The sequence below is a fragment of the Oryctolagus cuniculus genome, chromosome 21, assembly GCF_051225735.1.
Source record: "Oryctolagus cuniculus isolate XC-2025 breed Fujian yellow rabbit chromosome 21, ASM5122573v1, whole genome shotgun sequence".
Taxonomy (NCBI): Eukaryota; Metazoa; Chordata; class Mammalia; order Lagomorpha; family Leporidae; genus Oryctolagus; species Oryctolagus cuniculus.
The window spans coordinates 13,517,135-13,542,226 of NC_142887.1; the positions used below are offsets into that span (position 1 = coordinate 13,517,135).

General features: G+C 48.0%; 1 protein-coding gene and 1 long non-coding RNA gene across 9 annotated transcripts in view; one reads left to right on the top strand and one right to left on the bottom strand.

Moving 5' to 3' along the window:
* Positions 1-4,465: 4,465 nt before the first annotated feature.
* On the bottom strand, positions 4,466-5,689 carry LOC138847440 (uncharacterized). The gene is made up of 2 exons (XR_011385272.2): positions 5,283-5,689; positions 4,466-4,755 (listed from the first exon to the last, which is right to left on the bottom strand). It is a non-coding gene; the product is annotated as an uncharacterized LOC138847440 (long non-coding RNA).
* TRAFD1 (TRAF-type zinc finger domain containing 1) overlaps positions 5,240-25,092 on the top strand; it is a 33,604-nt gene continuing 13,751 nt past the window's right edge. The window contains exons 1-7 of one of the 8 annotated variants that reach the window (XM_070066223.2): positions 5,253-5,445; positions 9,602-9,666; positions 14,721-14,856; positions 14,993-15,046; positions 18,649-18,732; positions 20,882-21,287; positions 21,874-22,080. In XM_070066223.2, coding sequence (XP_069922324.2) covers positions 9,620-9,666; positions 14,721-14,856; positions 14,993-15,046; positions 18,649-18,732; positions 20,882-21,287; positions 21,874-22,080 — 934 coding nt within the window. In that variant the 5' untranslated portion in view covers positions 5,253-5,445; positions 9,602-9,619. Of the gene's footprint in view, positions 5,527-5,847; positions 6,404-9,601; positions 9,667-14,720; positions 14,857-14,992; positions 15,047-18,648; positions 18,733-20,881; positions 21,288-21,873; positions 22,081-25,092 lie in introns of those variants that run through there. The other 7 variants (XM_070066225.2, XM_070066224.2, XM_008272257.5 and 4 more) reach the window with 7 other exon arrangements.

The window sequence follows — 25,092 nt, forward strand, 5'->3', positions numbered from 1 at the left end:
CTTCGTCTTGGCCCACCCATGGCTATTGCAGGCATTTGCAAAGTGAACCAGTAACTGGAAAATATCTCTCTTGTCTTTCTGCCTTTCAAATACAATGAAAATAAATAAAGATTTAAAAAATAAAGCTATATGAGTACTGCATGAAAGAAGGTAAACCCAAAATAAGGCTGCTGTTTTGTTCTGTGTATATGATGATCAGGATCAGACAAAACTACTCTTTTTTTAATTAATTAATTAAAATTTTTTTTTGACAGGCAAAGTGGACAGGGAGAGAGAGACAGAGAGAAAGGTCTTCCTTTTGCCGTTGGTTCACCCTCCAAAGGCCGCCATGGCCGGCGCACTACGCGCTGATCCGATGGCAGGAGCCAGGTACTACTTATCCTGGTCTCCCATGGGGTGCAGGGCCCAAGCACTTAGGCCATCCTCCACTGCACTCCCGGGCCACAGCAGAGAGCTGGCCTGGAAGAGGGGCAACCGGGACAGAATCCGGCGCCCCAACCGGGACTAGAACCCGGTGTGCTGGCGCTGCTAGGCGGAGGATTAGCCTAGTGAGCCGCGGCGCCGCCCTTAAATAAATAAATCTTAAATAAAGAAAAATAAATTATTTTATGGTGCATTTTAAACAGATGAGTTCTACCTCAATAAAATTGTTATTAGGGTCAGCACTGTGGTGCACCAGGTTAAGCCACTGCCTACAGCCTACAGCCAGGACGTGAACTGGTGCCCATGCTGGCACTGCAGGTGGCAGCTTTACTCGTTATGTCATAGCACCAGCCCTAAAATAAATAAATCTTTTTTTAAAATAGTCTACATCTTGGAGAGAATCAAATTGAAATTACATAGAGGGTCTGGTGCTGTGACATAGCGGGTAAACCCACCGCCTCCAGTGCCGGCATCCCATAGGGGTGCCAATTCGAGTCCTGTTGTGCCACTTTCCATCCAGCTCTCTGCTATGGCCTGGGAAAGCAGAAGATGGCCCAAGTCCTCGGGCCCCTGCACCCAAGTGGGAGACCTGGAAGAGGCTCCTGGCTCCTGGCTTCGGATTGGTGTAGTTGCGGCCATCTGGGGAGTGACCAGCAGATGGAAGACTTCGCTCTCTGCCTCTGCCTCTCTGTAGCTCTGCCTTTCAAATAAATAAATAATTCTTAAAAAAAAAGAAAAAAATTGCATAGGAAAATGATGTACTATCTGGAATTTGCTCCAAAATAACCTGGAATAGGTAATGGGATAAGAATGAATAAGAGAGGGCTGGCGCCATGGCTCACTTGGTTAATCCTCCGCCTGCGGCACTGGCATCCCATATTGGCACCCGGTTCTAGTCCCGGTTGCTCCTCTTCCAGTCCACCTCTCTGCTGTGGCCCAGGAGGGCAGAGAAGGATGGCCCAAGTACTTGGGGCCCTGTACCCGCATGTGAGACCAGGAAGAAGCACCTGGCTCCTAGCTTCGGCTCAGCGCAGTGCCAGCCGTGGCAGCCATTTGGGGAGTAAACAAACAGAAGGAAGACCTTTCTTTCTCTCTCACTGTCTATAACTCTACCTAGCAAATAAATAAAAATAAAATAAAGAATAAACAAGAGAGACTGATCATTAATAATTAATGTTGCAATTGAGTGATGGGTAAGTAAGGGTTAACTATATATTCTTTATACTTTCTTATATCCTTACATTTTCCTGAACTAAATGCTTTTTTTTTTTATTTGACAGAGTTAGACAGTGACAGAGAGAGACAAAGAGAAAGGTCTTCTTTCCATTGGTTCACCCCTCAAATGGCTGACAGCCAGATCTACGCTGATCCGAAGCCAGGAGCCAGGTGCTTCTCCTGGTCTCCCATGTGGGTGCAGGGCCCAGGCACTTGGGCCATCCTCCACTGCCTTCCCGGGCCACAGCAGAGAGCTGGACTGAAGGAGGAAGCAACTGGGACTAGAACCCGGTGCCCATATGGGATGCCTGTGCTGCAGGCGGAGGATTAAGCAAGTGAGCCACAGCACCGGCCCCAGCTAAATGTTTTTAAGTAAAGAAGTGAATACATCTTTGGTTGAAAAATATTTCAAACAAATCAAAACAGAAGAATGAAAGCACCTTCCTACAGAGGCATTTGAGATGCCGGTAGAGAGGGAAAAGGCATTTGGGATGGGGCACTTGCTCGGATGCCAGGGAGCCAGGGCCTCACTCACTGCCAGAACTGCCTCTCCTTGCACGTGGAAAGTACCAGAAAGGGGGTGCCCGTTGTGGTGCAGGGGATTAAGCCTTTGCATCCCAGATCCAGCTTCCTGCTGATGCATCCTGGGAGGCAACAGGTGATGGCTCAAGTGTTTGGGCCTTTGCCATCCACGTGAGAGACCCAGATGGAATTCCTGACTCATGACTTCAGCCTGGTCCAACCCTGGCTGCTATGAGCACTTGGGGAGTCAACCAGTGGGTGGAAGTTCTCTTTCTCTTTCTCTGTCGCTCTGCCTTTCGAGTGAAAGGCAGTAAATATTTAAAATGAAAGTCAGTAAATATTTAAAAATAAATAAATATATACTTAAAAACAAAAGTGCCAGATATCAAGCACCGAGGGGCCTAAAAGCCCCGAGGTGTCTAGGAACTTCAGTGAGGAGTCCAATCCGGGGAGGACAGATTCAGTTCTAGCCAGACAAAACAGAGCTACATCTAAATGTCTAGTGTTTGGTGTCTGCTTATTATAAAGCAGCACATAAACAGAACAAACCAGAGATAGAAATCAGGAACACCTTGATGTAATGGGGCAAGCATGAATGGTGCACCTTGCACGTGTCCCAGGCTGTGCCGGGCACCAGGCCAGGAATCTGTGACTCTCTAAACAGCTGCTGGGAAGTCAAAGAGGGAGGAGGGAGGGTAGTTGGCAGCTAGAACGCCAAGGAAAACTGCATTTCATCAGGAAAAATCCTTGGCTTGTGGCTGGGACAGTGGACAGGCCAGACGAGGCTGGGGAGTGGGGGACAGTTTGGGGCAACAGGGACGGGAGGCAGAGGGTGATAGAGAGTTCACACTGGCTTCCCAGACTGAGTAGTGGCTACTTTGGCTGGGAGAGGGGACACCCCTCGCTAGGTCTGGCAGGGCCCAGGTTTTAGCAGAATCTCACTGCAGCCATGAATCTGCCGGAGTTGACAAGAAATATTTGGGCCACGACACCAGAAGCTGAGATGCAGAATCTGGTGTGTTTTGTGAGGTTGGAGGGATTGGGATAGAGCACAGTGGCTCCAAGCCCCCAGATACAAACTTTTGACAACACCCTAATGATGCTGGTGCAAGGGGGTGGGGAGTTTAGGAGTGTTTATTTTTTAAATTTTTAAGAAAGATTTATTTGAAAGGGAAAGCTAGAGAGAGGGCGAAACAGAGAGATAGAGACCTTAAATCCATGGGTTTCACTCCCCAGATAGCTACAATGGCAATTTTCCTGGGTGTTCCTTAATCTTTATTATTTTGAAAATTTATTTATGTGTTTAAAAGGCAGAGTGACAGGGGCTGGTGCTGTGGCATAGCGGGTTGAGCCACCGCCTGCAGTGCCGGCATCTTATATGGGTGCCAGTTTGAGACCCAGCTGCTCAACTTCCAATCCAGCTCTCTGCTATGGCCTGGGAAAGCAGAAGAAGATGGCCCAAGTCCTTGGTCCCCTACACCCGTGTGAGAGACCCAGAGGAAGCTCCTGGCTCCTGGCTTCAGATCGGCGCAGCTCCAGCCATTGTGGCCAATTGGAGAGTGAACCAGCAGATGGAAGACCTCTCTCTGTCTCTGCCTCTCCTTCTCTCTCTGTGTAACCTGTACTTTCAAATAAATAAATAAATCTTAAAAAAAAAAAAAAGGCAGAGTGACAGAATGAGAGAGATCTTCTATCTCCTGGTTCACTCCCCAAATGGCTACATCAGCCAGGGCTGGGCCAGGCTAAAGCCAGGAATCAGGAGCCAGGAGCCTGGAACTCCATTCAGCCTCCCACAGGGGTGGCAGGAACCCAAATATTTGAAGCGTCATTTGCTGTGTCTTTGGTACCTCAGTAGAAAACTTGATTGGAAATACAGAGCAGCTGGCACTCAAAGCAGCACTCTGCTGCCGTCATGGCTGAATCCCAACCACCAGCCTCTGTTCTTTAATTTTTTAACAACTATGCTTTTTTCTGATAAAATTTTATTGACTATGATATACAATGTAAAGTGCTTAAATTTTAAATGTATAATTATATACCAAGTAATACCTTTATGTTAACCACCTTGCTGAATGAGAGATATCGAACACTTTTAGGGCTTGGAAGTCTTTCTCATATCCTTTGACAGCAACCAATTTCCCACATCTCTCACCTTAATTTTGCTTGTCTTTGAACTGTTTGGGGAATCACACAGAACGTAATGCATAGTTACTCTAAATATTCTGTTTCGTTATAAATATTGCTTTGCAAACCACTTTTCATGCTTAGTACTATCTCATGGGCATGTTGCAGTTATAATCTAGAATAGAAGTACAAAGTTTTTATTTATTTGACAGGCAGCATTATAGACAGGCAGAGTTGGGGGGGGAGAGAAAGAGAGAGAGAGAGAGAGAGAGAGAGAGAGAGAGAGAGAATCTTCCACTTGCTGGTTCACCCCCAGGTGGCTGCAATGGCTGGAGCTGGGCCAATCCGAAGCCAGGAGGCAGGAGCTTCTTCCAGGTCTCCCACGCGGGTGCAGAGGCCAAAGGACTTGGGCCGTCCTCTGCTGCTTTCCCAGACCATAGTAGAGTCTGGCACCCGCCACAGCACCGCCCCCTAGAAGCACAATTTTAAGTTGCTATATTGTTTGTACTGTGTGCTCGCTACATACACTAATGTAATTTTAAAATCTTCCTTTTTCATTCTTCTCATGGGAAGAAGAGCTCAGAGAACCCATTCAGGCAGCAAGTTGAGGACGCGGCGCTCAAAACTTGAGTTTCAAACGCCCATTATGCTGCTGCCAAAAGCAAAATGTTCAAATATGGTCAGAGCCTTGCCCAAAGGCATCCTAATAGCACCAAGAATGACTAACAGGTATTAATGGGCCATGACAAGAGAACAAACGTCATTATCTTAATATGTCAGGCATATTAGTAATGTTTGCACAGTGTTATTCATGCAAATATTATTAGCCTCTGTCGCAGGCAGCCGCTACATCCAGCCTCAGGCTCCAAGCTCAGCTCTCCGAGGCTCTCTCGGCCAGATGTGCAGGGGCTGGGACTTCCAGGGACACGCCCCGCTGCGCTCCCGGGAGCCAATCGCGCGCAGAAGGTGGGGCCCCCGCGAGCGACAACGGTGCTAACCAATGGGTCGACGACCAGAGCCGCCTCTGGCCAATGGGCGCGCTCCTCCACGACGGTCGGAAGTGGTGAGGCGGCTCTGGGGGCCGTTGTTGCGTGTGGGGGCTGACCGAGGGTCGGTGGCTGTGGCTAGCGGCTCTGGTGGACGTCCCACGTCTTGTTCCAGGTGAGGCGAAGCGGCGGCCCGCGCCTGAGGCGCTTTCCGCGGCATCCGATTCGGGCGGAGGCCGGCATCTCGACCGAGAGGGTGTGTGGGCGAGGGGGCTCCGGTCCTGGGGGTCGCGCCTGTTGGGGGAAGATGCCTGCGAGGAGGCCACGCCTTCTCCTCAGGGCACTGGAGCCTCGGCAGCCTCCGGCGGCCTCGCCGGGAGGCGCGGGGAAGCGGCCGTGGCCCGGGCGCCTCGGGCGGAGCCGGGCGCGACGCCGGCCTGGGCTCGGAGCCCGAGCGTTGAGCTGTGGGTCGAGGGGGGTCGCGGGGCCCCGGCTTCAGAGCGGCGGGCGCGGTGGTAACGTGACTCCGGCGCCAACGCGGGGAGGATGACTTTCACCTGACCGGCTGGTGGCCGCCGGGTGAGCGGTTAGCCGTGGAGAAGCGCACGGCGGGCGTTAACTGCTGTCACCTGCGGGGCCCCGCGCGGGCAGGGGGCGCTCGCAAACGGCCCCCGGGGGGCCCCCGCGCCCGTGGCTCCGCCTCCGAGGGCCGGCCCCGCCGGGGACCCCGGCCAGGCCCGGGCGAGCTCCTGCTGAGGTGACGAGGCCCCTCTGAAGGGTGGTCGGTGGTCCGCCAGAGGAGCCTGAGGGCCCCGGGGGTCGAGGCGCACGGAGACTCCGCGGCGGGGCTGGAACTTGGCGCAGGCCGCCCGCTGGCCGCCGGAACACGGCCACTCCCCGCGTCCGAGGTCTCGGCCTCGAGTTTTAAAGTTGCCTGCCTGGGATCGGCCGGACTTGAGAGTATTCCGATTTCTGCGGTCCAGGAGCTAACTCGTGTCTGTGCGCGGCGGCTTCCCACGCCTGGTTCACATTTTATACGGGGGGTATCTTGAATCTTGTCATTCCCTGGTTTGAAGCCTTCCGGTGGTTTCCGTTGAGCTCGGGATACGGTAATCCAGTATTCTTTCTGGGAGGTAAGGCCATCTGGAATCATGCCCCCCTCTCCTTTTCCTTTCAGTTCCTTAGGGAATTTGCTCTTCCTATGGCTTGCAGGGTTTTCCCCACTCCTGCCCTCCGCATTTCTGCTTTTGCGTAGTTGCCTTTTTGTACTTCAAGTCTTAGTTTTTAAAAAGAGTGTGCAGCAGATCCTGTAGCAGCGCGGCTTCAATCCTGGCTGTTCCACTTCCAATCCAGCTCTCTGCTATGGCCTGGGGAAGCAGCAGAAGAGGGCCGAAGTCCTCGGGCCCCTGCCGCCCACGTGGGAGACCCGATTGGAGTTCCAGGCTCTTGGCGTTAGCCTGGCCCGGCCCAGACCATGGTCAAGGCCATTTGGAGGAGTGAACCTTGGGTGGAGACTCTCTCTGCAACTCTGCCTTTTAAATAGATAAATAAATAAATCTAGCTATCTGTCCTTCAGAGAAATAAAAAGGTTTTATTTATTTAAGAGTGAGATGAAGAGCTTCTATCTCCACATGCTTTGCAGTCCCAGGTACTCTGATAGGGAAGGCAAGCAGCTCAACCCCAGCCACGATTCATCTTTGTGACCACCCTTATTAAAGTAGACTTCCCTCTCTTCCATCCCCAGTTATCTGTGTACTTTTCTGTTTTTTAAGATTCTATTTATTTATATTGAAAGTCAGAGTTACACAGAGATAGAAGGAGAGGCAGAGAGAGAGAGAGAGATCTTCCACCTGCTGGTTCACTCCCCCAGATGGCTGCAATGGTCGGAGCTGCACCAGTCCAAAACCAGGAAGCAGGAGCTTCCTCTGGGTCCTCCATGCCGGTGCTGGGGCCCAAGGACCAGGGCCATCTTCTACTGCTTTCCCAGGCCATAGCAGAGAGCTGGAGCGGAAGTGGAGCAGCCAGGACTTGAACTGGGGCCCATATGGGATGCTGGCACTGCAGGCAGCGGCTTTACCCACTACACCACGGCTCTGGCCCCTGTGTACTTTTTCATCAAAATACTTACCTTAAGTCATATTTAGTTTTTTTTTTTTTCTTAAGATTTATTTGAAAGAGTTACAGAGAGGCAAAGGCAGAGAGAGAGTTCTTCTGTCCATATCCAATGGTTCACTTCCTAAATGACCACAATGGCTAAAGCTGGGCTGATTCGAAGCCAGGAGCTTTTTCCAGGGCTCCCACGTGGGTACAGGAACCCAAGCACTTGGGCCGTCTTCCACTGCTTTCCCAGGTGCATTAGCAGGGAGCTGGATCAGAGTGGAGCAGCTAGGACTTGAATCAGTGCCCATATGGGATGCTAGAACTGCAAGCGGCAGCTTTACCTGCTTTGCCACAGTGTTGGCTTTGCAGATTTTTTTTTTTTGTTTTTGTTATACAATTGTCATGGCCACCAGATTGCTCTGTTACATCAAACACTATATTTCTTTAATTTGTAAAGTATTCTTAGTGCCTGGGCACAGTGGCACACACTGTGGGTCTTAATTAACATGTTGAATGAAAATATATATTTTAAAAAGTGGCAGTTTGATATTGCCAAATCCATTAAAGGGCCCTGTTGCAGGTTGGTATTTAAGATTACATTTGGGGGCCGGTGCTGTGGCGCAGTGGATTAACACCGTGGCCTGAAGCGCTAGCATTCCATATGGGTGCCGGTTCTAGTCCTGGCTGCTCCTCTTCCGATCCAGCTTTCTGCTATTGCCTGGGAAAGCAGTAGAAGATGGCCCAAGTCCTTGGGTCCCTGCACCCACGTGGGAGACCTGGAAGAAACTCCTAGCTCCTGGCTTTGGATTGGCGCAGCTATGGCTGTTGTGGCCATCTGGGGAGTGAACCATCAGATGGAAGACCTCTCTCTGTGTCTCTGCCTCTCTCTGTAACTCTGTCTTTCAAATAAATAAAATAAATCTTAAAAAAAAAAAAAGATTATATTTGGTTTGTGGGAAAGAATAAAGTAAATATCAGTAGTAAAATTGCCAGTATTTTGCTTTCTGCATTTATTTTTTGTTTAAAAAGAAGGAAAAACTTTGTATATAGCATCCAACTAAGATTTAACATCACGTGCCTTCTGTTATAACGCATGAAGATGAGCACAGCATCACTTTTTTTTTTTTTTCACTTTTTTTAAAAAAATTTATTTGAAAGACACAGAGGTAGAGACAGAGATATAGAGAGAGGTCTTCCAATCTGTTAATTCCAGAAGGCTACAACAGCTGGAGCTGAGCCATTCGAAAGGCCAGGAGCTTCTTCCTGGTCTCCTAAGTGGGTAAAGGGTCCCAAGAATTTGGGCCATCCTTCACTGCTTTTCCAGGTGCATCAGCAGGGAAAGGGTTAGGAAGTGGAGCAGCTAGGATTGAACCAGTGCCTGTATAGGATGCTGGTACTGCAGGCTGGGGCTTGAACCTGCCGCACCACGGTGCCAACCTCTTATGGTATTTCTGAAACTGTGTAGCCTGAATTTAATCATGAGAAAGCATGAAACAAACCCAAACTGAATGACTTTCTACAAAATAACTAGCCAGTGTGTTGAATAAAATCATGAGCAGTAAAAACTGAAGAGATATCCTGAGTCCCAGAAGATTAAGAAATAACTAGCCGGCGCCGCGGCTCACTAGGCTAATCCTCCGCCTTGTGGCGCCAGCACACCGGGTTCTAGTCCCGGTCGGGGTGCCGGATTCTGTCCCGGTTGCTCCTCTTCCAGGCCAGCTCTCTGCTGTGGCCAGGGAGTGCAGTGGAGGATGGCCCAAGTGCTTGGGCCCTGCACCCCATGGGAGACCAGGATAAGTACCTGGCTCCTGCCATCGGATCAGCGCGGTGCGCCGGCCGCAGTGCGCCGGCCGTGGCGGCCATTGGAGGGTGAACCAACGGCAAAGGAAGACCTTTCTTTCTCTCTCTCTCTCTGTCCCCTCTGCCTGTCAAAAAAAAAAAACAAACAAACAAACAAACAAACAAAAAAACTAGATACAATGTATGCTCCTACATCAGATCCTGTACCAGAAAAAGGCCTTGATGGGATGGGAGGTGAAATTTTAGAAAGACCTGTGAATAGTTACTAATATTCGTGTTAACTGCCTATGTGTAAGAGTTGTACTCTGATATTTTAATCATGTTAACTTTTGGGGAAATTCGGTGAGGGATATACGAAAGTCTTATTTTGTTTTTGCATGTCATCCTTAAAGCAGAAATGAAATTGAAAGTTCATACTTCTTTCTTTATAGTTACAGGAAGAACTAAAGATGGCTGAACTTCTAGATGACCAGGATACTCAACTGTGTAACAACTGGTAAGAAATTAAATCTAAGAAATGTTATTGAAATGAGAACAAACTTCTATAATGAGTTGGTTTATTTATTGGCAAGTTAAAATTAGAGCCATGTATTATACAGTGCAAATAAATCGGACTAGAGTGGCTAGGCCAGGCCAAAGCCAAGAGCTTCTTCCGGGTCTCCCACTTGGGTGGCTGGGGCCCAAGCACTCTGGCCATCTTCTGCTGCTTTTCCCAGGTCATTAGGGAGTTGGGTCAGAAGTGGAGCTCCCAGGACTCAAACTGGCACCTATATGGGATGCAGGCAGCAGCTTAACTGGCCTGGGGATTAGAACTTTTTTGGGGTTTGGGAGATTAGAGTTTTTTAATGCTTTTGTTGAATTGCCTGTTTTACTAATTTGACAAGCTGGTTGGTTTAAGTGGTGGGCTGCCTGGAGTGATGAGATTAAGTAGAAGTCAGGGCTCTCTGGTTCCTGACTTATTTATTTACTTACTTGTTTATTTGAAAGGTAGAGTGACAGGGACAGAGTTGGGGTGAGAAAGCGAGCCTGTAACAGTCAGAACTTTGCCAGGCCTGGAGCCAGGAGCCAGGAGCCAGGAGCTTCTTTCAGGTCTTGCATGTAAGTGGCAGGAACCCACATACTTGGATCATTATCTGCCATCTCCCAGGCGTGTTGTAGATAGCTAAATTGAAAGTATAGAGTAACTGGGATTCAAACCAGACACTCATATATGGAGAAATGATTGTTCTGTAGCTTAACTTGGTGCATCACAATACCTGCCTGGGTTCCTTCCTTCCTTCTGACTTTTGGCAACAGCCAGGTTAGGCCAAAGCCAAGAGCCTCATCTGGGTTTCCCACATGTGTGCAGGAGCCCAAGGATTTGGGCCATAGTCCTCTGCTTTCCCAGGCACATTAGCAGGGAGCTGGATTGTAAGCAGAGCAGCCGGGACTCAGACCAGCACCCATATGGGATGACAGCCTTGTATGTGACAGCTTCACCCAGTACATCACAATGCCGTCCCCATCAGCTCAGTCCTAACTCATTTTTTATTGAGGATTTTGCTGCTTCTAAAATGGGAGCTGAGCCAAGTTGAACTGCTAAGGCAGTGAGGCTTAATCATTATCATTTTGTGATTCCAAAAGTGTTAAAGACTTGGCACAGACTTGAAGATTATACTTTCTATTTTGATGTTTTTAACCCACATGAGTGATAAGAAAGAGCAACTGTTTCCTGCTGAGATGAAGTCTAGGCATATTGTTAATGACTAGTTGGCTTCTGGTGGGGATTTCTCAAGACCTTGTTTTGATATTTTGATGATATACCTGTGTGAGTGCTCTTACTGAAAACTAAAGCAAAAACAAAACTCTATATATAATGTGTTTAACCTATAAATTGTGGTAGGAGAGAGATGTTGAATAAGGAACACAGTGTGATGTACATTGATGAAAAGTTTGAGTCAGATAACAATTTTGATTTTTGGTTGTGGTGGTTTTTTTTCTTTCTACTCAGCCTAACTTTTGGCTGAATTAGAATATAATTAGAGTAACTGCTAGTCAGAATCACCTTTTCCTGCATGGAATTAAGATGTCATTTTGTAATGGGTGTATTGCCTTACAGGGTATTTCTACTTGCCACTGTCTGCCGTTTCATAACTATTTTAGCTTTATCCAATTTGAAGGAATCACAGGCCTAGGCCAATGTATAAATAACTCTGCTGAGGGAGTTAAAAAGGGTGAGTTAATGGAAAGCTAATAAAAACAAGGTTATTCAAAGCCAGGGCAGTTTATTTAGGGAAAAAAGCAGATTAGCATGGGAAGCTGGCTGAGCCTGTACAGACCTCTATCTAAGTAACCCTGTTTAAATTTCGAATTTTGAAAGTTTGTTAGAAAAATTAAGGCACTCTTCAAAATCTGAGCTGTAGTAGAGCCTGGTAGGCAGCCACTCTTAAAGAGAAGTTAGTTGGGGGCCGGCGCCGTGGCTCAATAGGCTAGTTCTCCGCCTGCGGCGCTGGCACACTGGGTTCTAGTCCTGGTCAGGGCGCCGGATTCTGTCCCGGTTGCCCCTCTTCCAGGCCAGCTCTTTGCTGTGGCCTGGGAAAGCAGTAGAAGATGGCCCAAGTGCTTGGGCCCCCTGTACCTGCATGGGAGACCTGGAAGAAGCTCCTGGCTCCAGGCTTTGGAACAACTCAGCTCCGGCCATTGCGGTCATCTGGGGGAGTGAACTAGCAGATGGAAGACCTCTCTTTCTCTCTGCTTCTGCCTTCTGTAACTCTGCCTTACAGATAAATAAGTAAATCTTTAAAAAAATGAAATTTGACTTTTTTTTTTTTTAAAAGATTTATTTATTTATCTGAAAGGCAGAGTTAGAGGCAGAGAAAGAGAGAGAAAGAGATGTCTTCCATCTGTTGGTTCACTCCTAAGTGGCTGCAACAGCCGAGCTGGGCCAATCCAAAGCCCAGAAGCCAGGAGCTTCTTCTGGGTCTCCCACATGGGTGCAGGAGTCCAAACACTTGGGCCAACCTCCACTGCTTTCCCAGGTGCATTAACAGGAAGCTGGATCAGAAGAGGAACAACCAGGATTTAAGGCCCTGCAGGTGGCAGCTTTACCTGCCATGCCACAGCGCTGGTTCCCAAAATTTGATCTTTTTTCTTGACAGGCAGAGTGGACAGTGAGAGAGACAGGTCTTCCTTTGCTGTTGGTTCACCCTCCAGTGGCCGCTGCGGCCGGCGCACCGCGCTGATCCGAAGCCAGGAGCCAGGTGCTTCTCCTGGTCTCCCATGCGGGTGCAGGGCCCAAGCACTTGGGCCATCCTCCACTGCACTCCCGGACCACAGCAGAGAGCTGGCCTGGAAGAGGGGCAACTGGGACAGAATTTGGTGCCCTGGCCAGGACTAGAACCCAGTGTGCCGGCGCTGCAGGCAGAGGATTAGCCTAGTGAGCCACGGCGCCAGCCCCAAAATTTGATCTTTTAACCTGCTAGTTCTTCCTTGGGCTTTCAGCAGTTTTGTCTATATATAGAATTGTGTTCTCATTTATATTAAAATCTCTTCTGGCTGGTGCCGCAGCTCACTAGGCTAATCCTCCGCCTTGCGGCGCCGGCACACCGGGTTCTAATCCCGGTCGGGGCGCCGGATTCTGTCCCGGTTGCCCCTCTTCCGGGCCAGCTCTCTGCTGTGGCCAGGGAAGTGCAGTGGAGGATGGCCCAAGTGCTTGGGCCCTGCACCCCATGGGAGATCAGGAGAAGCACCTGGCTCCTGCCATCGGATCAGCGCAGTGCGCCGGCCGTGGCGGCCATTGGAGGGTGAACCAACGGCAGATTGAAGACCTTTCTGTCTCTCTCACTGTCCACTCTGCCTGTCAAAAAAATTAAAAAAAAAAGCCGGCACCGCGGCTCACTAGGCTAATCCTCCGCCTTGCGGCGCCAGCACACCGGGTTCTAGTCCCGGTTGGGGCGCCGGATTCTGCCCCAGTTGCCCCTCTTCCAAGCCAGCTCTCTGCTGTGGCCAGGGAGTGCAGTGGAGGATGGCCCTAGTGCTTGGGCCCTGCACCCCATGGGAGACCAGAAGTACCTGGCTCCTGCCATCGGATCAGCGTGGTGTGCCGGCAGCAGCGCGCCGCCCGCGGCGGCCATTGGAGGGTGAACCGACGGCAAAGGAAGACCTCTCTCTCTGTCTCTCTCACTGTCCACTCTGCCTGTCAAAAAATAAATAAATAAAAATTAAAAAAAAAATAAAAAAAAATCTCTTCATTTGATCTGTTGGTAGGAAGAAAGTATATTGACATTTTTGTGTTTTTGGAATGTTTGGTGGGAACAGTTTGTCAATTTAAAAGATTTTTTTGAAAGTTTTATTTATTTGTTTGAAAGGCAGTGACAGGAAGGAAGAGAAAAAATAGAGAGGGAGAGACTTTACATCTGCTGGTTTGCTTTCCAAAAGCCTGCCACAACAAGGACTAGGCTAGGCTGAAGCCAGGAGCTAGGAACTCCATCCTGGCCTTCATGTTGGCAAGTGGCCCAAACACTTGTGCCATCTGTTGCTGCCTTCACAGGCACATTAGCAGGCACCCTTCCCTCTTTTCTGATTTAAGTGTTCTTAACTCTTTCACTTAAAATTATCACCAGCTCAGCTGGTTAAAACCAGGACATTGGCATCCCAGATGAGTGCTGATTCCAGTCCCAGCTGTTCCACTTCTGATCTAGAGCCATTCTGACATACCTGGGAAGTTAGCAGATGATGGCCCAAGTACTTGGACCCCTGCCACTCATGTGGGAGACCCAGATGGAGTTCTAGGCTCTTGGCTTCAGGCCATTGAGACCATTTGGGGAAGCAGATGGAAGATCTCTTTCTCTCTAATTCTGCCTTTCAGAGAAGTAAATAAATCTTTTTAAAAAATTGTCACTTTCCCCCTTTCCTGTAAGTTACAGTTGATCTTTGATTGGGTTACTGGATGACTGAGAATGGTGAAGAGACAGGACTATGGAAAAGGGTTTAGGATTTCACTTTTGCAGTGAAGTTGATACAAACCTAGGCAGGAAGCATGTTCCTGTCTGTACCCAGCCTGCTTTGAAAGGCATGTATAACATAAAGCAGACAATTTCCACTTCCCCTAAAGGTGCATCTACTTTGTTTGGTTTTACTTTTCATGAAAAAAAGTCTAATGAAATTGAACTACTTTGAGATTGAGAGTGAAAATAAGTGATAGGTTGTTAGGTTTTTATAATCCTGGAGTGTATCACTGTGCTTTGGGCCATAGGTAGTTTTGGAAAATCTCAGCTCTTCTTGGAATTTATTTTCATACTGTTGGTGTGATCAGTCAGACGTCATAAAAATAAGAGCTCTCAGAAGTAGTGCATAGCTCTCCTAACTCACAATGTTGCCCAAAAGTCTCAACCTTCAGGCTTTCATTCTTGAAAAGCAGGGATAACAGTCAGGTTTGTAGAGTAGGGATTCGTTAAAGAGGTGATAGAGGCTAAAGATTGGACAGGGCACATTTCCATATGATACCTCTGTGTGAGAAAAGACATGGATTCATTGGTAATTCTTGCTTTTTTCTTTGCTCTGTTTCTATAGCAAAAAAGAAATTCCTGTGTTTAATTTTACCATCCATGAGATCCACTGTCAAAGGAACATCGGTGTGTGTCCTGTCTGCACGGAACCATTCCCCAAATCTGACATGGAGACTCACGTGGCTACAGAGCACTGTCAGGTGAGCCAAGACCCAGATGTGCATACATGTGTTTAACTTGCCATTCCTCACAGACGTTTTCTACTTGCTACTGTGTACTAGCAGATGCACCTATTGTCACAAAACCTAGTTTACTCACTCTCACTTTTTACTGTAGGTCACCTGCAAATGTAACAAGAAGTTGGAAAGGAGGCAACTAAAGAAGCATGAGGTTAGTCTTGTGCTGTGAAAGGACTGAGTTACCTTGGGCCGTTGCTATGGCAGTTAGAGCCACATCGGTGCAGGAAGCCAGGCTGGTTGAGTCTTTGTTCTCTATCAGCTCATATGCATACTGCCTCTCAAGATGCATTTGAGACTTTGACAGGTCAACTGCTGCCAGGTTTAGGCTGCTGAGTACAACATTGTGTCCCCAGCTCCGGCCTTAGAGTAGCTTTTGCTGGTGTCTGTTGGTAGCCGCACTGAGTGTGAAGCCATCCTGTCCTTCTAGTGTGGGATAATCTCTTCAGTACATGGTCTGCCTTACATTTTGTAATTTCATCTTGAATTCTTAATCAGTTGGATAACATGCCTTTTTTTAAAATTTATTTTATTTGAAAGAGTTACAGAGAAGGAGAGAGAGATCTTTCATCCTCTGGTTCACTTACCAAATGGCTGCAATGGCCAGTGCTGGGCCAGTCTAAAGCCAGGAGCCAGGAGCTTCTTCCAGGTCTCCCATGTAGGTGACAGGGGTCCAAACACTTGGGCTATCTTCTGCTGCTTTCCCAGGCATGTTAGCAGGGAGCTGGACCAGAAGTGGAATATCCTGGGCTTGAACTGGCGCCCATATGAGATGCTGGCATTGCAGGCAATGGTGTAACCTGCTGTGCCACAACCTGGCCCCTAACATGCTATCTATACCTGAAGAAATTTGTCAGAGAGCATTTGGTGAAAGAGTAAGGTATCATTTGGTCCCCTAATGGGATAAAGCAGGCCAAAGTTGAAAGAGTATATTAATTCATCAATTTAAAAGACCCAACAACTATTTAAGTAGCAGTCGCATAGGAGTATATCTATATGTATGTATGTATGTATATGTGTGTATATATATATATGTAAAAATTTATCCATAAAATCCAAAATTTATTAGGATGTACACTTAAGATTTTCCTATTTCATTCTGTATATGTTAAAAAAACCCATAACAACGTAATTTTATTAATTTATATTTAAATTTCCTAAGTTATAAACTGATTCATATTCAGTATAGAAAATTTGGAAAATGGGGAATTATAAAGAAAATTAGAAGCACTGATAACCCAACGTGTGGAGAAAACATCTCATAAATACCGAGGTACTCATTATTTTGTATATATTGGAGGTATGCTTTAGTAGGCCTTACAGATTGAGGTCACATGAATGGTAATAATGAGTATTTCCCTCACTAGTGTAAAACAACCTCTCCTAGCTTCTTTGGCAGCTATTTCTGGGAGTCCCATGGTGATACACCAGTTATTGCAAAGGTTAAATACAAAGTATTCCCCAACATCCCCATTAGCCAGACTATGACAATTTTAGATCAGAGATTAACTATCAAGAATTTAAAAAAATTCTGTTTTTCTTTACTAGTTTTAAATGTATCTGTTTTTCTGGTGAGTTACTAGTACTTTTTAGGGCTGTTTGTTATATGGTGTGTGACAGTAGTTATTTGGTCTTTTCTGTTGAGTAACTTAAACCAGTAGTGTTTGTTTTTTTTTTGTGTTTTTTTTTTTTTTTTTTTTTTTTTTTTTTTTTTTTTGACAGGCAGAGTGGACAGTGAGAGAGAGAGACAGAGAGAAAGGTCTTCCTTTGCCATTGGTTCACCCTCCAATGGCTGCTGCGGCCGGCACACCGTACCGATCCGATGGCAGGAGCCAGGTACTTATCCTGGTCTCCCATGCGGGTGCAGGGCCCAAGGACTTGGGCCATCCTCCACTGCACTCCCGGGCCACAGCAGAGAGCTGGCCTGGAAGAGGGGCAACCGGGACAGAATCCGGCGCCCCGACCGGGACTAGAACCCAGTGTGCCAGCGCCGCAAGGCGGAGGATTAGCCTAGTGAGCCGCGGTGCCGGCCGAACCAGTAGTGTTTTTCTAATAAGAAACCTTTGAAAAAAAATCTTGGAGGCTGATGTTGTGGCATAGAGGGTAAAGCCGCCACCTGCAATGATGGCATCCCATGTGGGTACCGGTTTGTGTCTCTGCTGCTCCACTTCCAATCCAGCTCCCTGCTAATGGCCTGGGACATGCAGCAGAAGATGGCCCAAGTGTTTGGGCTCCTGCCACGCACGTGGGAGACCCAGATGAAGTTCCTGGCTTTCTAAATAAATAAATCATAAAAATAAAGAATGAACAATCTTTCATTTCCTAATGGTTAAGATCCTCCCTTCTACATTGGAGTACTTAGAATTGGATTCCTGCCCCTGTCTCCTAACTCTAGCGTCCTGCTAATGCAGACCTTGGGATACAGCAGTGAGGGCTCAAGTAATTGGTTCCTGTCACTTGTGTGAGAGACTCAGATTGTGTGTCCTGGCTGTTGTGGGCTTTGGGGGAGCACACTCTGTTTTTCAAATCCCAAAAAACCTTCTGAATTAGTGTTGCATCTACATGAGGTACGGTTTTTTGTTTGTTTGTTTGTTTTTTTAAAGATTATTTACTTGAAAGAGTTACACAGAGAGCGAAGGAGAGGCAGAGAGAGAGAGAGAGGTCTTCCATCCGATGGTTCAGTCCCCAATTGCAATGGCTGGAGTTGCACTGATCCAAAGCCAGGAGCCAGGAGCCTTTTCCGGGTGTCTCACATGGGTGCGGGGGCCCAAGGACTTGGGCCATTTTCTGCTTTCCCAGGCCATAGCAGAGAGCTGGATCAGAAAAGGAGCAGCTGAGACTAGAACCAGCGCCCATATGGGATGCTGGCACTTTAGGCCAAGGCATTATCCTGCTGTGCCACAGCGTTGGCCCCATGAGGTACAATTTAAAGACACAAAAGTATCTAGATATAAATTGTCTCCTTTTTATTCCTTTAAAGATGTATTTGTTTATTTGAAAGGCAGGGTCCACTGGTTCACTGCCCAAATGGCTCTCATCTGCTGTTTTCCCAGGCACATTAGCAGGGAGCCAGAAAGGAAGTGGAGCAGCCGGGACTTGAACCAGCACTCTGATGTGGGATGCCTACATCACAGGCGTAGTCTAACCTGCTACACCAGAACACTGGCCGCAAATTGTGTCTCTTCACCCGTATTGCTCCGCTATCTAGGCCCTCTGTCTGTCTTTAAAAAGTTATTATGTTTTGGGGCCAGCGCTGTGGCTTAGTGGGTAAAGCTGCTGCCTGCAGTACTGGCATCTCCTGTGGGTGCCGGTTCAAGACTTGGCTGCTCCACTTCCGATCCAGCTCTCTGCTATGGCCTGGGAAAGCAGTAGAAGATTGCCCAAGTCCTTAGGCCCCTGCACCCATGTCAGAGACCTGGAAGAAGCTCCTGGCTCTTGGCTTCAGATGGCACAGCTCCAGCTGTTGCAACCATTTGGGTAGTGAACCAGCGGATGGAAGACCTCTCTCTGCCTGTGCTTCATTCTCTCTGTAATTCTTACCTTTCAAATAAATAAATGAACCTTTTTTTTTTTTTTTTAAAGTTACTGTGTTTTTTAAATTTGAGAACTAGAGACAGAGCGCCTATCTGCTGGGTCACTCCTTCAATCCTCACAGTGAGACCAGCGCTGTGGCATAACGGGCTAAGCTACTGTCTATAGTGCCAGCATCCTATATGGGCACTGATTCAAGTCCTGGCTTCTCCACTTCTGAAACAGCTTCCTGCTAACACACTTGGGAAAGCAACAGAAGATGGCCGAAGTGCTTGGACTCCTACACCCACATGGGAGACCCAGGAGAAGGTGCTGGCTTCAACCTGACCTACCCCTGGCCATTGCAGCCATCTGGGAATTGAACCAGTGGATAGAAGATCTCTCTCTCTCTCTGTAACTCTTTCAAATAAATGAATCTTAAAATATAAATAAATAAATAAATAAATCTCCATATCCTGACAGTGACCAGAAATGGGGCCAGGCCAAAGCTGGGAGCCAAAACTCAATTCAAGTCTGCCTCATAGGGGCCAAGGACCCAGCTTCTGGAGCCATCACCTGTGGCCTCCCAAGATCTGCATTGTCAGGAATCTGGAATTGGAAGGCGGAAGCAGGGGATCGAATCCACGCACTCTCATGTGAGATGCTGGCGTCTTAACTGCTAGGCCAAACACCTAACCCTAAACCCTTTCTTGTTTCCTGCAATAGCTATTTTGTGCATATACATACAGTGCTAAAATTTTTGGAAGTAGCATTTAGAGTAGAACTTTAGTTTGTATGAAAATACATTTTGCTTTTTTGGCACAGTGGTTGTAAAGTATCTAAACTTGTGATGTTATAAAACTGTATTTGGAAGGCAGAGTTAGAGATCTTCCAACTGCTGATTCACTTCCGAATGACCGCAGTGGTTGGGGCTGGTCCAGGCTGATGCTGGGAGCCTAGAAGTCCATCCGCGTCTCCCACTGGGTAGCCAGGTTCCAAGCACTTGGGCTGTCCACTGCTTTCCCAGGTGCATTAACAGGAGCTGGATTAGAAGTCAAGCAGGGGCCATTGCTGAGGCATGGTAGGTTAAGCCTCCACCTGTGGCACCAGCATCCCATATGGGTGCTAGTTTGTGTCCCACTGCTCCTCTTCTGATCCAGCTCTCTGCTGTGGCCTGGGAAAGCAGCGGAGGATGGCCCAAGTGCCTGGGTCCCTGCACCCACATGGGAGGTCTGGAGGAGGCTCCTGGCTCCTGGCTTTGGACTGGCTCAGCTCTGGCCATTCAGGCTACTTGGAGAGTGAACTGCCAGATGGAGGGCCTCTCTGTCTCTCCCTCTGTCTGTAACTCTGCCTCTTGTATAAATAAATAAATCTTTAAGAAAAAGAAGTCGAGCAGCCAGGACTTGAGCTGGCATTCATATGGGATGTTGGCATCACAGGCAGTGGCTTAACGTACTATACCACATGCTGGCCCCAGTATTCACACTCGTGGGTTCATCTTCATTTAGTGATTTCTTGGTCTGTTTAGAATCAGTGCCAAATGTAAATTTAAAGTTTAGAAAAACCATTGTCTTTGGAAAGGGTGGTCACTGTTCATTGCCCACCACTCAAGACAGTTGGAATAGTAAGGGGAAATTTGTAGAGCTTTGACAACCGGATTGAATTGCTGGGCTTCTTGCTGTTTGCCTTTGGGTGTCTGTGGCTGATTTTGGACTACTTTGTAATGTGTGTACAAAGTGGTAAGACAGAGTGGCCGGCCGGCGCCGCGGCTCACTAGGCTAATCCTCCGCCTTATGGCGCCGGCACACCAGGTTCTAGTCCCAGTTGGGGCACCGGATTCTGTCCCGGTTGCCCCTCTTCCAGGCCAGCTCTTTGCTGTGGCCAGGGAGTGCAGTGGAGGATGGCCCAAATACTTGGGCCCTGCACCCGCATGGGAGACCAGGATAAGTACCTGTCTCCTGCCATCGGATCAGCGTGGTGCGCTGGCCGCAGCGCGCCGGCCGCGGCGGCCATTGGAGGGTGAACCAACGGCAAAGGAAGACCTTTGTGCCTGTCTCTCTCTCTCACTGTCCACTCTGCCTGTCAAAAAAACAAAAACAAAAACAAAAGACAGAGTGGCCAAGTTGATTTCTTCTAATAGTTCCTTTCCTTTGAAAAACCTAGTGGCAGGAACAAAAGGGGAAGCCGTGACTCTTCTATACATAAAAAGTATGGCAGGTGGAGGTGGGGCTGTGAGAAGTGAGTCATTAGGCCATGTTATTGTGCAGACAACATAGGGTTACTTATACAAACCAAGATGGCTACAGTGTCAGTAGGCAATATAATTTTATGGGACCACTGTTATATATGTGGTCTGTCATTGATCAGAAGGTTATTACAGAACACATGACTGTAGGTACTTTTTGCTTTTCTTGATCTGTACTGAAACACAGCCTCTACTAGGTGTGCATATTAACTGCTTCGTTACTCTGTGTTGCAGGAGAGTGAGTGCCCTCTGAGGCTTGCTGTCTGCCAGCACTGTGATTTGGAACTGTCTGTTCTCAAACTGAAGGAACATGAAGATTACTGTGGTGCCCGGACAGAGCTATGTGGCAGTTGTGGGCGCAATGTCCTTGTGAAAGATCTGAAGACTCACCCTGACATTTGTGGGAGAGAAGGGGAGGAAAAGAGAAATGAGGTTGCCATACCTCCCCAAGCATATGATGAGTCATTTGATCAAGATGGAATCTGGATCGCATCCCAACTCCTCAGACAAATTGAGGCTCTGGACCCACCTGTGAGGATACCCCGGAGGCCCCTGAGAGACTTTGGGTCAGACTTTTTTCATAATAGGACTACCAACCAAAGGAACATGCCACCTCAGTTTCCAATTCAGAATAATCTGTGTAAGTTGTGTTAAGATTAGGAAACCGAAGTGGTATCAGAATCCCAGGGTAAATAGGAGCAGGGCTTTGGCAGAGTATATTGTCATTATAGAAATGTGAGAATGGCTGGTAACACTGTGAAGAATACTTACATTCCTACAAAATGAGAATAACAGAAACTTTTCACTGTTGTGGTACAGTGAAGAGTGGTGATGATGCCACCTTCTGAGCCTCAGGCATTTGCAACAGCCATTTCCTTCTCACGATGGTCTCTTTGAGGGCAGGTGTGGTAGAGCCGATGTCTGAAATCAGGCAATCTGATTCTGAGCTCTGAAACATTGTTATGTAATGAAGAAAATATAGATGACGTGTTGAGCACTGTTACCCTAGTTAGAGCCCAGAAATAGCAGTTATTAATATACAATCAGAATAATGGTAGGCTTAATGTTCAGAGATGAATGAGAACCAGATGGCTGGGCGCACTGGTGGACCTGGGGCTGTTTTATTGGTGCCCCCATGCCTCTTTGCTGGGCAGGGACTTGATTGAGGGATAGCAGTATGTCTAAAGTGTCTTGAGTGTTCTTTGGTTTTGTTTTTCCCCCTCTAGTTGAAGAACAAGAAAGGCAGGAAAGGAATAGAAGCCGACAGCCCCTCAAAGAGGGTGGTGAAGACAGTGCGAACTTGGACTTCATGTTGGCTCTAAGTCTGCAAAATGAAGGCCAGTCCTCCAGCTTAGCAGAGCAGGACTTCTGGAGGGCCATTTGTGAGGCAGACCAGCCTCATGGTGGTCCCGCTTCTCTGAACGACATAAAGGGTAGGTTTGCTTATTCGGTGTTCGTCTGTCTACAGTATTTTATTTTATTTATTTTATTGCAGCTTATTTATTTGCGATGTAGAATTTGAGAGGTAGAAGACAGAGAGAAAAGTCTTTGATCTTCTGGTTCCTTCCCCAAATAGATGCACTGGCTGGAGCTGAACCTGTCTGAAGCCAGGAGCCTCTTCTGGGTTTCCCATGTGGGTGCAGGGGCCCAAGGACTTGGGCCATGTTCCACTGCTTTCCCAGGCTATAGTAGAGAGCTGGATCAGAAGTGGAGCAGCCGGGTCTCGAACTGGCACCCATATGGGATGCCAGTACCACAGGCAGAGGCTTAGCCTACTATGCCACAGCACTGGCCCCTCTCAGCTTTTTTTAATGTCTCTCTCTCTCTCTCTCTTTTTTTTTTTTTTTTCCATGTACTTGAAATATAGAGTGAGTGTGAGAGAGAAACAGAGTTCTTCTGTCTACTGATTTATTCCCCAAATAGCCTGTAGCAGCCAGTCTGGGCCTGGCTGAAGCCAACTGCCCAGAACTCCATCCTGCTCTTCCACATGGGTGGCAGAGGTCTAAGTGCTTGAGCCGTCATCATCTGCTGCCTCCCAAAATGCATTAGCAGGAAATCGAATGGGAAGCAGAGAAGCTGTGACTTGGAACTGGTACTCTGTTTTTTTTTTTTTTTTTTTTTTTTTTTTTTTGACAGGCAGAGTGGACAGTGAGAGAGAGAGACAGAGAGAAAGGTCTTCCTTTGCCGTTGGTTCACCCTCCAATGGCCGCCGCGGCCGGCGCGCTGCGGCCGGCGCACCGCGCTGATCCGATGGCAGGAGCCAGGAGCCAGGTGCTTTTCCTGGTCTCCCATGGGGTGCAGGGCCCAAGCACCTGGGCCATCCTCCACTGCACTCCCTGGCCACAGCAGAGGGCTGGCCTGGAAGAGGGGCAACCGGGACAGAATCCGGTGCCCCGACCGGGACTAGAACCCGGTGTGCCGGCGCCGCTAGGCGGAGGATTAGCCTAGTGAGCCGCGGCGCCGGCTGGAACTGGTACTCTGATATGGGATGTGGCCATCCCAGTGACAGCTTAACCTGTTGCACCACAATACCTGCCTTTCCCAATTTATTATTATTTTTTAAAGATTTATTTATTTTTTGAAAGAGTTACACAGAGAGGGAGAGACAGATTCACACTTGGTAGAAGCCAGGAGTCAGGAGCTTCTTCCTGGCCTCACACATAGGGGCAGGGGCCCAAGCATTTAGGCCATTTTCCTCTGCTTTTGCAGGCGCATTAGCAAGGAGCCAGAAGTGGAGCAGCCGGGTCTCTAACCAGTGCCCATATGGGATGCTGGCATCGTAGACAGTGGCTTAACCCACTATACCACAACACTGTCATTTGTCAGAATAGGGGCTAGTATCGTGGTATAGTAGGTTATGCCACCATCTGTAATGCCTGTATCCCATGTGGGTGCCAGTTCGTGTCCTGGCTGTTCCACTTCCAGTCTGGCTCCCTGCTAATGCACCTGGGAAAGCAGTGGAGGATGGCCCACATTCAAGGATTTATTTATTTGAAAGAGCAACAGAGAGGAAAAGCAAAAGATAGATAAATCTTCCATCCGTTAGTTCACACCCCAGATGTCCATGATTGCTGGGTCTGGGCCAGGCTGAACCTGGAGCCTAGGATTCCATCCGGGTCGCCTGCATCTTCCACTGCTGTCCAGGTGCATTAGCAGGAGGTGAATCAGAAGTGGAGTAGTAGAAATTTGAATTGGTGTTTCCATATGCAATACCATTGTCACAGATGGCAGCTTAACCCATTGCGCCACAATGTTGACTTCTAAAAACTATTTTTTTTAATGTTGGATATATGTTTTCAGTTTTTATTTTCACAAAATTTATTTTCATTGTATTTGAAAGGTAGAAGACAGAGCTCTTCTGTCTGCTGGTTCCTTCCTCAAATGCCCCACCACAGCCAGGGCTAGGCCGGGCTGAAGCCAGGAGCCTCTGTCTCCATCCAGGTCTCCCATATGACTGCAGGAACCCAAGTACTTGAGCCATTGCCTCCCTGGGTTCACATTAGCTGGAATTGGAAGCAAAACCAGGACTAAATCTAGCAACTCAGATGTGGATTACAAGCGTACCAAGCAGCACCTTAACTGCTGTGCCAAATACCTGCCCCCAAACTAAGTTTTTGAAATATAAAGGCTGGATTTTTTTTTTTTTTAGCGTATTTATTTATTTGAAAGGCTGAGTTACAGAGAGGCAGAGGCCAAAAGAAAGAGACAGAGGTCTTCCATCCAGTGGTTCACTCCCCCCCAGATGGCCACAACGGCCACAGCTACACCGATCTGAAGCCAGGAGCTTCTGCCAGGTCTCCCACATTGGTGCAGGGGCCCAAGGGCTTGGGCCATCTTCCACTGCTCTCCCAGGCCATAGCAGAGAGCTGGATCGGAAGTGGAGCACCCAGGACTCAAACTGGCACCCATGTGGGGATGCCAGCACTGCAGGTGGCAGCTTTACCCACTGTGCCACAGCACCGGCTCCGATTCATGACATATTTAAAACACTCAAGCTGTCAGGGATTTAGGGACCTGAAAGTTCGGTAGCTTTCAGGTGTGATTTCTTTTCATGCCACCGTATGAGTAATGACTCCAAGAACAGTGGGTCACCTCTAAACATCTTGTTGATTCAGGTAAAATACGAATTAGTCCTGGACCCAAACAGTAAATTCTGGGTCTATGTGGCCTGAAAAATAGCAAATATTTGTGAAATAGTTTGTTGTAATCCCCTCTGGACAGTGGTTGGGTTAACAGATTCAAAGACTGCATAAGACGATTCTGTGGTTCCTTAGGGGGCTGTGTCACCACAGGTTGTAAAACCACTGTTCTCGGACGTATTTTCTGCCTTAAAAATAATGCTTTTGTAGGGCTGGTGTTGTGGCGCAGTGCCTGTAGCACTAGCAGTCCATATTGGAATGCCGGTTTGAGTTCCTGCTGTGCTGCTGCCAGTTCAGGTTCCTGAT